The following is a 13,678-nucleotide window of genomic DNA, read 5'->3' as shown; positions in this document are numbered from 1 at the left end:
ACTAAAGATTACAATTACAGTTTATGACCGTTTGTTAATATGTGAGCAAATTTGATCTTAGAATCGAAAAGCAGCACGACTCTCAAAAATAACTGTTTGCACGAAAGAAATCAGGCGAATAATGAATGAAAGGACGATCACACACATGGTTGAGTCAGCCAATCCTCACTCACTGAGGGCTTTATTGTCGTGCGCACTGTTGATGTGATATGCGGTGGGCGCGAGTGTTCTAAAAGCTTTCGCGCTCTCGTTTCCTTGCATGAAGCAACTGTGCCTGGAAACCCAACTGGTGCAATTAGTTCTCTTTGACCAGAAAAAAATGTGATGCTCGTGCACCCACAGTCCTGTGACTTTCAAGAGCTAGAGTTTCTTTGTAAGCAGCAGCGGTTGCCGCTTTCGCTTTAACCATTCTTTGAACAGATAACCATGTGCTTTAAGTTATCCTTTCATTAACGTACACAGAATGTTTTTCATCTGCTTTTTTTTACTTCCAGTTATTTTTGTTTATGGTTTAATTTACAAAACCATTACTTTAATAGGAGATTAACTCTCCATTTATCTATGGTTAACTTACGATCTGGAACCTTTAGCCTGGACAGACTACTGTACATAGTTTTAGATCCATAAGAATCCTTTTTTTTTTTTTTTTTTTTTTTTTTAAATGTCAATTGTTTTAAAAAAAAATTTTTTTGAATAAAATATTATTTATATACTTAGCTTGTTTTGAGACAATATTTAAAATTTGTGCCAAGGAAATAATTAGTTTGGTGTGGCCAGACGAAAAAAGGTAAATCCTTAGTATTGTGCCTAAAAAGTCATGTGAAATAAAACTAATTGCAATGCGACACTATAACAACCATTTGCTCATGCTCATTGCGCAAGGTTACACAAAACACACAAAAAAGTTAAATGTGGACATGATACAATTTAAACAAAGTAATTTTGAATATCCAAAGTCAAATTTAAGCATACAAAATATATTTCCCAAATTGTAGCTAGTGAAAATGGCGAGTGGCTAGTAACGTTGGAAAACTAATAGCCACCATGGCTGATGATAAAAAAGTTAATGTCAAGGCCTGGTAACATCACTTTTTTTTTTTTTTTTTTTTATCTTTCACACAAATCAATTGAATGGTTTAATAATAAAAAGTTTGAATAAAAGTGTGTGTATACATTACATAACAATATACATGGTTAATATGTGCATGTGTGTATATACACACACATTAGAGAGGGTTAATTGAGAAAGAACTCTGATTAACAATTATTTACTACAGGGCTCGAAATTGCCACCGTTTTTGTCGCATTTGCACCCGAAATTTTATCTATGCAACATCCAAATATATTTGTGCGAGTGCAGAAAATTGTTGATGTGCAATCAGTTTTCACAGCAAAATGTTTACCGCATGAGCAGATTTAGGAGGCATTCACGAATTATGCATCTTTGCACTTAAAAACGCCAAATGCAGCACTCATGATTTGACGCACTCATGACGCATGATTTAAAACAGTTGACATGTCAACTTGCTGCAGTAAACAAAGCCCGCAATGCTTGTCCCGCCTTCAATCACTTCTTATTGGCCCACTGTGCTAGAACAGAACTCGAATGGATTGGTTAATATCAGCTGTCAATCACTCAGTTCCGATGACTGAGCTACAGCCGTGAAAATGTAAACGTCTAGATACGAGAGAAGGAAAACAAAACTGACAGATTTAGTTTTAGAAACCACTTAAAGTTACAAATAATGGCACATCTGATTAGTGATCATGTAATGAATGTCAATCCAACATTTACACTTTTCGAAGAGTGGATAAAAGACTTCCAGTAGTTAAAGTCCGCTACTAAAGCATTCACTGTAAAGCCGATGGATTGGAGTTTTCAGGTAACAGTGTTTACATTTTTGAAGTTAGGAGCACCGGTGCTACCAAGAAAAAAAGGTTAATTTTGAGCCCTGTACTATTTTGTGGAGTTGATTAAATCAGTGTTTCTCAACCACGTTCCAAGAGGCTCTGCACATTTTTCCATGTCTACTTAACCAAACACATCGGACTCAGATTATCAGCTCATTAGCAGAGACTGAAAGACATGTAATGGGTGTGATAGACAAAGGAGACATCCAAAACATGCAGTGTTGGTGGTCCCCCAGAAACGTGGTTGAGAAACACTGGCTTAAATGACCCCAAAGCTTTTCTTCAGTTTCAAATAAAGTGGCAGGCAGCAGTTTTACCTTGGACAGGGCTTTTTTCCTGTAGTGAAAGATCGAACCTCTGGGCCATGGTCCAACTTTCTCTTCATCTGCAACAAAGTGAAATAAAGATGAAGGTTAGTTTGGGTTTATAGAGTGCGAGACAATAACGACAACATAAACACCCACCCAAAACTACATAATGATAATGAAAGAATGCATTGTCAAAAAGAATTCTTAAAACATTCCTCAAGCCGTTTAAAACATTCTCCTGATCCACCTGTGTTCTTTTCTATGCCAAGAGGTTACCAAGTGAGTTTGACTGTGCTGGGCATTGTGCTAGATCTCTCACCACCAAATGTAGGCCAGAAAAAAGGAAGGTCATGTCCACTTTATAGTGACATGCCACAGAAAAGATAAAGTCTGACAGCTGATGCTAACGCTTGTCATGTGAGGCTTCAAAGAGGTGTACCGGATACACACACACATTCCTCACAGGAGTTGGAAAAGGGGGCACAAGCACACAAACACACATCTGTGAGGGCGTGACAGGCACTGTGCTTTCACAACAGCCTAAATTTATATGGGCATAAAGAGAGAGAGAAAAAAAAAAGAGCAATGCTATGCTTCACTGTCTCTTTCTATGTCACCCACCCCTCCACCCCACCCATGCTGAAATGATCCTGGTTTTGCAGCATAGTTGGTGCCTGGCTACGGAGCATCTACTCTGAGGAAAAACAAGGGGTTCAGTGTCCTCAACACAATGAGATCCTAAAGCACATTTGAATAAAACTATTTTAGGAGGGTGGAAGGCTGCAGTTCACTTTCAGGAGGAGCTCAGTGATAGACTCACTCGGTGACAGTTATGAATCACTGTGCCTTGCCAAGGGTTCGTGAGTCATCAAGGATGTGAGCAGAAATTAAGAGTGATGAGTAAAGGTTTTAACTGCTGAAATAAGCATATGGAGTCGTGTACTGCTGCACTGGTAAATAACGGCTGGGAAAAGTCTTAAGCAACATTCAGCATGTTTTGATGCTGCATTAAACAAAAACTTTAATATAGGAAAGGGTCACACCTAGCAATCCACAGACACTGGTTTATGGTTTTTGAGGACTTGAGCAACATTCAGCATGTTTTGATACTACGTCAAACAAAAAATTACAAAGTTATAGAGACGTGTCTCACTTAGCAATACACAGACACTGGTTTTTGTGGTTTATGAGGACTTGAGCAACATTCAGCATGTTTTGATACTACGTCAAACAAAAAATTACAAAGTTATAGAGACGTGTCTCACTTAGCAATACACAGACACTGGTTTTTGTGGTTTATGAGGACTTGAGCAACATTCAGCATGTTTTGATACTACGTCAAACTAAAAATTACAAAGTTATAGAGACGTGTCTCACTTAGCAATACACAGACACTGGTTTTTGTGGTTTATGAGGACTTGAGCAACATTCAGCATGTTTTGATACTACATCAAACTAAAAATTACGAAGTTATAGAAAAGGGTCTCGCTTAGCAATACAGACACTGGTTTTTGTGGTTTATGAGGACTCTCAAGTGGTATAATGTAATTTATACTCTAAAAACGACTTGTATTGCCTTACCCTAACTCACAGTTAATAGCTTTATACATTATGTTGATAAATATAAACGAAATGCTTCTTACGCACTACATTATCGCATTAGAATCATTTTAGCTCTGCCACCAAATTGATGTAAAATGTGTTTATTTAAAACCAAAAACCGAAATTTTATGTTATTTTAGCAATTTTAAAATTATTAACATACTTTTATCAAAAATTATATTTAAATATGAGCATAATAGACATATTACTATTAATTACAGTTTGTTACAACGACAAACTGATTCTTCACTTTTTTTATACTATTACACAATTGTGTGACACCTACCATTTTATATTATATAAACAAACATCTATTTTCATAGCATAAAAATAATTTACAAACTACAGCCAACTGTAATATAAATGCAGTCCTAGTTATCATCCCAGTTAACATTTCACTCCATTAGGATGACTATTTAAGATGGTTTGGATATTTTTTGTGGCTAATTTAGAACTTCAGTATACAGTGGAACTGACATTTACTGGTATTGATATTCACACAAAAACTGGTCAAAACACCCACATAAATCACATTTGCAGCAATTGATCAAATGTCAGATGAAGCAGCTGTTTGCTACACTTGAGTGAGGTGGAACTGATGGGTGTGTCTGATGATCATTTCTGAGGAGAATACATGCTGTGAGTCGGAGGACTGCTAAAACGTTGACAAGATGCAATATTCAGACCAAAATTTAAGATCTAATTTTTTATTTTTTTTATTTTTAAACTAAATTAGAAATTAACTAATCAATTCTCAGAACACGGTCCCATTCAGTTTAACACCTTTCAAGTCAACCATCTTTGTTTAACAGAACAGCTTTGTGTTAGAATATTTGTAAACACACCCACAGCTGATTTCCCCAGCTAGTGATCTCACCACAAATGTAGGCAAACTGATAGGGCAGGTACTGTAGCTTTTGTATGTAAAAATGCATAAATGAATATAAATAAAAAGATGCTATGACCCTGAAGATGTATGAAACCGTATACATTTACCTGCAAAAGAGCCTGTGTGTAATCAAGAGTGTTAAAACTCTCTCAGGTTACTCCTTAAGAATGTGTAACAAAACAAGCAGGGAATGCCACATTTGCTAATCACTACTAATACCTAAACCTGTCTAGCACACTTGGTAAAATGCACTTAACACAAAAAAGTGTGAACAAACTAAGCATTCATTTGCTTAGTTATACATTCATTTGAGTGAGTGGATTAGACTGTCGCTTCTCTCTAGGGTTCACAGCAAGAGCCATCTGATTTTAGATGAGTCACTGTGTAATCATTCTCAGTGTCTGTCACCACAGAGCAAAAATGGCTTGGTTTGTGGTTAACAGGAATGCTTGTGTTCATGGAAACCGGTCCAGTCTTGGCAAATAACCTGGTTTAGTAAATAAACCCTGTGATTTATGAATGAATAAACTTGCTATATGCTTTAATAATGACTTGTAATGGTCAAGAATGCAAGTTTATCTAAAGATCTAGCATTTGACTAAAAAAGTGAGGTGTGCTTCTCAAATAAACACTTAAAAGTGATGGGAGAGAAAGTAAGATCAGAAAAAATTGTGTATCATGAAAGATGTGGGATCTATTTTCACATCTTGTCCATCTAAGGACATCAAACATCCTTAATGAGGCTTGCTTTTTACAACCAAACAATTAGCGAGATTGCCGGGAGCATCCGTCAACGTCACTGCAGTTCATTCAATGTTGTTCTGATCAGAGGACACCCTGAAAACTGCAGCGACTGCCAGCTTCTGATAAGCCCTCCGATTTAAAACACCCACTTCACACAAATTAAGAACGGGAAAAGTGTGCGCTTTGCGCCCAGATGTGGCTCGGTTTCCTCCGTCAAATGCAATGACACAGTGACCCAATCACTGTCGGGTGGTCTGATGCCGCCAGCAGTGGAGGATACACACCCTTCAACAGGCAGCGTAGAAGCCCATTTTGTACCACACAGACACGACTCAAACCACTTCAAAAAACCCTGACATATACTGCATCCTCAATGGATAATCTTGATTATATACGTTTATACTAACAATACTGAAATAAAGGAAAGATTTCTGCTGTGCATCAGCATACAACACCGCAAAGCAGAAATTAATATTACCAACAGGTTTGCTCTGAATGGTGCAGGAAGATGTGTATCAAATATGATAGCATCGTAGTCATTTGAACTGAATCAAACAACAGTCAATCACTGATAAAAAAAAAAAGCAGTTAAGCCTATTATAGACTAACTAAATCAGATATACAAGTCAGTCTTCATTGCTGATAGATAGATGATGAATAGACATGTATATGTAGAGAGCGCAGGTGCAGTGTGTGTGTTAGGATGGGCAGATGGTGGAGAAATACTGATGGAGCCTATGTTCGTCAACCCACCCCATAATCAAGCGCATCACATCCATTTCTACATACGAGGCTGCTGTGAAGGAGACTCAAAAGTATGCTGTGAATGAATATTGCGTATGGCGATTCTCTATGTCAGCTGGAGATTTTTCCGCAGTGGCCGTAAGAAGAGTCGCATATTTCACCGACGCACCCTTAAAGACGAGCACCGACCTAGCCGTGTGCGCGCGGTCAGAGCGCGACGCGACAAACCCGAACGCAGCTGTTCTAATCACCGGAGTTGCGTGCATTGCAAGCGCGCGCGTGGTATTTGAATATCACACATCTCGCTGTACGACTCGACATCACGCGCTTGCAGTTTACGCCGCTCCTTTGATTTATAACGGCAGCGTTGCTGTCGCGTCGCGTCAGCGGTGGTAGGCTATGAAACCGAGCCCCCCGAGAGAATGGCGGTATCGATAGAAAAGCCGCAGTGCATCCGAACACGATCAACAGCGTTTACTCACTTTATAGAAGATCATCTTTAAAGTGCCGTAGAAACCCATGGTGATGGTGATGACGGTAATCCCGGCTGCGATTCACTGAGAGTCGATGAAGAATTTATGGTAATATATCTGCGCGATAACGGCTCTATTAATCCTGGATAGATCCGACAGGGACATACTCATCCACGGACGGATGCATTTGAAGCCGAAAGGAAGATTCCAACGACCCGCCCGTCTGTCTCATTGACCGTCCTCTGAGCGGACTGACTGAGCCAACAGAAGGAGAGAGACGGGAGGGAGGAGAGAGAGAGAGAGAGAGAGAGAGAGAGAGCGAGAGAGAGAGAGAGAGAGAGCGAGAGCGAGAGCGAGAGAGAGAGAGAGAGAGAGAGAGAGAGAGACTGCCCTCTTCCTGAAACCTAACACAAAATATTTATTTACTCTAAGGTTTTTTTGATGGCTTTAATATATTATATTATATTATATTATATTATATTATATATAGACCTTTAAATTAGCTTCTGAAAAATGAGAAAGCTCTTTAAACATTTACATTATGCTATAATACATACTATAGGCCTATAGATGTGGTGATGTCATTGGCCCATAAACTTTTCTTGCTTGTTATTAAACCATTTCCTAACTGTAACGAAGCAATTCAATGTTAAAACAGCTATCAATATGTGGCTCTTTTTTTGGATTCTTTGAATTATAATTATAAGATTCCTTCATTAAGGGGCAAGCTTAAAATCTAATTGAGAGGGAAAAAAATAAGTGAAATAATATTTTTTAAAAGATAGTCTGTCGTCTTGGCATAAACGTGTCTTCATTGGTCAGTTGAGAAACATTACAAAGCCATGTTCTCCAATCTAATGCATGCTCAACTAACCTTTAGGTCTAACAACCCATTTACATCTAGCATTTAGTATAATCCACAAGTATACAGTGCACTTTAAAAGTTGTTTATTGTGAAATATTAATATAATCCCATTAAAAATGCTGTAATAAACCTACATGAAATCTCGCAATACTAAATAGAAGTAATGAAATCAAGTTAAAGACCAAAAGACTGCAGAGTTATAATCCTCATTCACGGCTTTTGCATCAGAGCCCTGATCAATTTTGTGTTTATTTTGTGGTGATGACTTGCTGACAGTACATTATCCTGCTTATTACATGGCAGCCTAAATAAATGGCCATGAAAAATTGATTTGAGCTATAATTCATTTACTAGACAGAGACGGAAAAAGCTGAGGAGGAAACCAATTTCCCAAGTGAGCAGGTGAGTTACACAACTCTGCCCTGAACAACCGTTTATATACTCGAAATATTTGACCTCTGCACTCCATGACTGACACATCAGTATCAAGTATTCCATACAGCTCTGTAATAAATCTTATTACGTTAATAAGAACGCAAATATGGACCGAAATGAATTGCTGGCTCTTAAGATGATGTACAGGGATCAGATGACAGGATTTCTGCAGTTGAAGTGTATGATGCAGCTCAGTCAACAATGCTGTGCATGCAGTCAGAGGACGAAAGTGGAAGAGCATGAGATTAAAATCAACCGAAACTGGGTGGTGCATGTTTTACACTTGATGCCGGTCCTGAGCCCGCCTCTAAAACGCAGAAGATGATTACTAGCTCTGCCTCTTGTTGTTTCCGTCAGACTGAGCAGGTGGTATTTGGCACTCGGGGTGGTTTTGTGTGCTGACTGGATGATTAAAGATCGCCCAAGCACAGGCAGACAAGAGAGTTGTTGAGGAAAAAAAAAATCTAACTTAAAGATTTCAAATATTATCTAGACTAAACTCCAAAAGATGTGATGTTTAATGTGCAGTGGAGGAAAACCACAACTAGAAGGTTACGCAGGTAAACAGAGCTGTTGAAAATGAGTATTAAATTAATTGTTTAAAAAACGTAATTAAAATGTTAATTTATTTTATTAGAAACGGTTCAAGTATTAATTAAACTTGTAGTAATAAATTAATAAATGCTAAAATCCACAGCAAGCAAAAATGTAAATGTATAGAAGTTGTAATTTGGCAAAAGATTCTGTAATAGATTTTTTTACTGCTCATGTTAATATTAACAATGAGATATATATATTTTTGACATTTTCTTCTATAAATAGAATTTTTCTCAGACTCCTATATTTAGGCTCACTAATTTTGACTTTTGTAGTGACAAATAAGTTCTTTTCATTGCCTTTTAAGTGAAATAACTGAACAAACATAGGAGGCTGTAAAAAATGCTTATTTTAGGAAAACATCTCAGATGGCATTTAGAGATTGCACCTGAACCCTTCTTGAATATATATAAATATTTATATAAACAAACAAAATATTTTCTTTATTACTTTATATAATAGGTTTTCTCTTTAGCTTTTTCCATCTCTTCAACATCTAATAAATGAATTATAGCTCAAAATTTTTTTTCATGGCCATTTATTCAGGCAGCCATGTAATAAGCAAGATAATGCACTGTCAGCAATAAAAAAATAACATATTAAATATATATATATATATATATATATATATATATATATATATATATATATATATATATATGATTTAATTATCTTTGTTAATATGTTGTTTGCTTACAGATTAAAGTTGAACAACAAATTTATAAATTGAATAAAATATTTCCAGAAGTGGCACCATTGTGACAAATGTCAGTTTTTAGATTCCAGCCTGTCTCATTCCTATGTTATGCGTCCCAAATTAGAGTTTCTGGAAACAAAATATTTCAAGTTTTTTCAGATACATTAGACATTCCGATTGAACCAGATCCTTTATTAATTATATTTGGAGTTTCCGAAAAAATTGAGACTTACACATGAACAACAACAGTTTGTTTCATATGGGTTGATCTTTGCCAAAAAAAACGTTTGCTTTTGTTTTAGAAAAAAGGTGCAACTCCTAAACTATGGCTGAAAGAGTACATTACATCTGGAAAAAAATCCGGTATACGCTATAGACAAGGTTTTGTTATTTAAAAAATAAAATGGTCCCCTTTTATTTCTTTTCTACAAACTTGTGATTAATATGTTTACTATGCCATTAGTACCTACTTTTTCTTTTGGGACATTTGGGTAGGTGGTTGGGGAAATATATTGTTTATTGTTTTCTTTAATTTTTATTTTTAAGACTGTTGTTTTTTTTCGTATCTTTTCCATTTTTAATTGTCTAATTGTTAGTGTCATTTAAAAAAAAAAAGTATTTACCAGTGAAGGTCTGCTAAAATTTCATTTAAAACTTTTTAAATGAAGGTTAAACAACTAACTTTAGAGCATTAGAATTTTTGAAAATAACTACCTGAAGTAAAAATGCGACTGTATTTGTTAATTCATGTTAATACAGTGAATGTAATATATAAGCTTTACTCTGTTACTTAAGGGGAAAAAAACTTGACTAAAAATATAAATTATGAGATTGTTAATCTATAATCAATGAATGCTATAGATATATTGTTCATTATTAGTTCAGCAAATATGACCAAATCAAACCATATAAAGCATTAGCAAAACACTTTGTCTACCAACACTTAAATCCAGCAAATCAGATGCATACTGGTTGTGCCTCTTTCCTGTTCATTCATAAGATTTCCTGATCAGTTTTGAACAATCAAACAAAAGATGAAAGGAGGTCACTCAATGAGGTGTTCCTGTGATTCACTGAACAAGTCGGGACATGTCCCACAGACACCTCAGTGATGCTTACACTGAACCACCCTGACTGCCTTATAAGATTACACAGTGCAGTGAGAAATGCTACACTGGCACTCATAATTACGGTTTCATGAAAGAATTGCAGACAGAACATATAAAATACTGCAAGTGTGCTTAGCATGACTAAAGCTACTTTCGTGTCATACTGCAATTATGTTCAATACAAGTCGTTTTTGCAAATAAAATAATTACTTATTTACTCATAGCTAATTACTAATCCTAAACAATGCAGTTTCAGTAAGTCAACCGATTTAAAACTCATTAGACAACTGACAGGACTATTGCATCATTGACAAACGGAGAACACAGTCACTGAAGCTTAACGGCAAACAAACACCCAAAGTTTCTGTGTCATGGCTTTTGTTCACAGGTAACAGGCCATGACATTTGTCTATCAGTACCAGATCACAAAACAGAGCTGTTGAACCAATCGGAAGTTGCCATGCTTCGATCACAACCATTTTGTTACACTTTCCCGAAAAAAAAAAAAAAGCACAAACAAACAAACAAATTCTGAAAGTGTGATGTAGCTAGACTAAAACCTCTAGGGACTGGTGTTACAATGCTCATTAAAGCCTAATCAAGACAAATGAAACGTAGGAATGCATCAAGGAAGTGTTAACAAATGTGATCTCTGCCATTTGCCTGACATTCATTAGAAAGGAAACGGCACAGGATTAACAGAGCATCTTGTGAAACAATCAGCATGGCATCAAGCACCTTTTATCGATCGCAGAGGGCAAGGTGCTCACAAATGACACCAAACTGAGTTAGGGCAACAAGTAACCACGTTGTTAGCGGAGTTAACGGTTTTAACAACCACTTTCAAATCAACATCCTAATCCGCCTCTCCAATTCGAACTGATTTGAAGAGAAATCCATTTAGGAGTATAACACTGTTGCCTCATCCTGATAATGAAAGAGCAGGCACACAAAACGGTATTAATGAATTCTGTTTTCAATGGGTGCTGCTGCTTAACTCCACAAGCAGTGAGTAACAGATAAAAGCCTCTTTCTGCCTTGTATGAAAACATTTTCAGTTATTCGATCACATATGTCCACCAGGATGCATTATGGTTTGGACCTGGTATTAACATGTTTTCTCTCTGGTGGTCATGTGGTGACCATCCTTCGTTCTTATTTAATTACACTATCACTTTCATGGGAGTGTTCAGTGTAACGTTCACATTAATGAAGTTTTAAGATTAATGAACAAATCAGCAAATAACACCGGAAAATATATCTTGTATACTTGAAAAATATCATTTACTAATACAAAGTATGAAAAGGGGCAAAACATGCAAGTTAAAGAAATCTATTAAGTCTAGACTAGGGCTGTGCGATTTGGGAAAAATATCTATTTGTATTTTTTTTTTTTACAGATATTGCAATTTCGATTTGATTAGCGATTTAATTTTGAAGTCAAGCTTCAGCTGAATAATCTGTATTGTAGCTTCTTACTGCTAAAACGCAGTGAGTGAAAAAAAGGAACTGCAAAAATATTAACAAACATTTATTCAAATTTGTTTTAAATATTCAGAAGTAAAACAAGTTATTCTCATGAGCAAACATTAAACAAATAAAATTACCTTTCTGTAAACAAGTGGAACTGAAATTAGGGAGGTACTGTAAGCTTATTATAAAAACAAAATAATAATGATTATAAAAATGCAGAATACCTAGCAAACTAACATGGCTGAAATAACTCTGGCATTGTACTTTGCTGTTGCTTGCCACTAGATTGAGTGCCAGTGGCTTTTTTAGGTGCTGGTTGTTGTATTTCCTTGTGCTGTGGCAACAATTCTTAAATTACCTGTTTTTGTTCAGTGTCTGTGACATTGAAACCAAAATATTCCCATATTACCGATGTCCTGTTTTTACCTTGATATTAAGTCATCTATTAATGCATCTGAAGTGGCAAATGCCATCATCCCACTCATCCGTCTGTTTGTTTGTTTTGTGATGTGGGTGTTCCGCATAGTTATGTTGTGCAAATTAAATAATATATAAACATTTCATATTGCAGCCTCTTGCGAATAGCTAATCACAACTTTTCCAATCGTGATCGCAATTTGATTGACTAAAAATCATACAGCCCTAGTCTAGACTAAAAAAAAAATATATATACTATTTTATATTCCCCTACATTTAGAACAAGCAATTTTCACAACACTATTTGAAAGTTAAGTGTACTGTAGGTGCTAATTTATTTTAATTTATGGTTAAAAAATGACCTTTATATTTACCATTTTTGTTGTGAACATGCCTTTAGTTTGTTCTATTCTGACTATATGGCGAATAAATAAACAAAACCAGCTAATCTTTTCAGGTGCAGCAATACTGTATTCTTCTGGGAGTAGACCACACAGAGTAACTGCAACCAAGCGATGGGGGCAAAATTGCACCTGTCAAAAGTTTCCAAGCAATTTGTTGATGAATTGCTAGGAAAAACTCTTCATCTCACACAGTTTCCAATGATTCTGTATCCTGAAGCCAATGAAACTGGAGAGTGAGTGAACCTCTATAAAGAGGCTGTTACGGAAATAACCTTGGCCAAAAAGTCTGTACGAAAATCACGATTATCTTGGGATATTCTTTGTAAATCTTTGCAAGCGCTAACACTTATCTTTGTCCTTCACCAACAGAAAACCTTGTATTTTGTTGGAATGAATCTAAAAATCGCAGGTGTGATGATCCATCTCTCGGCTGCTAGAACATCACCATGGTAATCCCTAAACAAACTGGAGTGTGTATGTATGTTAAGGAGGGGTCACGGGACTGGGAGTTTGTGTATAAAGCTCTTTCTCTTGCCTCTGCAGACAAAAAACCCTCCTAAACTTTACAAAGCAGATAGGAATGTGTGGCATGTGAGAACGTCCTGCCTGTGTCTTTTGAAGAGACTCTGACCCCTCCGCGTTCGCAGTGGAAAATTAACCGACTCCATGGCGAGAGACTTTCCCTGACATGCAAAAAAAAAAAACAGGTGCTTTCCTGGGAACGTCGAGTTGCAAAGTCCATTCTGTTATCTACCAATTTCATGGATTTTAGAATGATATAGATATGCTTAAAGCAACAAGACCTGTCAGCCACAAGATAGATGGCCTACAACAACATTATATTGTTTTAGCGAAGCGCCAACACAGGTGCCAAGAAAATGTTAATTCCTTAAGACGCTATCACAAATCAAGCAGGCAAAATGCCAAAAACATGCTGCAAACAGGAGGACAGCTCGTGAAAGAATTGTGGATGATAAAATGGGTTTAAGAGTCAAATTACAAAAGCTCAT

At 36.5% G+C, this 13,678-nt stretch overlaps 1 protein-coding gene across 4 annotated transcripts in view; it reads right to left on the bottom strand.

Annotated features, from left to right (window-relative positions):
* The window catches only part of fbxw7 (F-box and WD repeat domain containing 7), a 276,839-nt gene that overhangs the window by 45,034 nt on the left and 218,127 nt on the right, over window positions 1–13,678 (bottom strand). For 3 of the 4 annotated variants that reach the window (XM_056459555.1, XM_056459563.1, XM_056459572.1), the window contains one exon: window positions 2,229–2,296. In XM_056459555.1, the coding sequence (XP_056315530.1) occupies window positions 2,229–2,296 (68 nt within the window). Of the gene's footprint in view, window positions 1–2,228; window positions 2,297–6,680; window positions 6,914–13,678 lie in introns of those variants that run through there. The other variant, XM_056459581.1, reaches the window with a different exon arrangement.

The sequence above is a fragment of the Danio aesculapii genome, chromosome 1, assembly GCF_903798145.1.
Source record: "Danio aesculapii chromosome 1, fDanAes4.1, whole genome shotgun sequence".
Classification (NCBI taxonomy): domain Eukaryota; kingdom Metazoa; phylum Chordata; class Actinopteri; order Cypriniformes; family Danionidae; genus Danio; species Danio aesculapii.
Note: the sequence above shows the minus strand (reverse complement) of the source record. Positions and strands in the feature narration are given on the sequence as shown.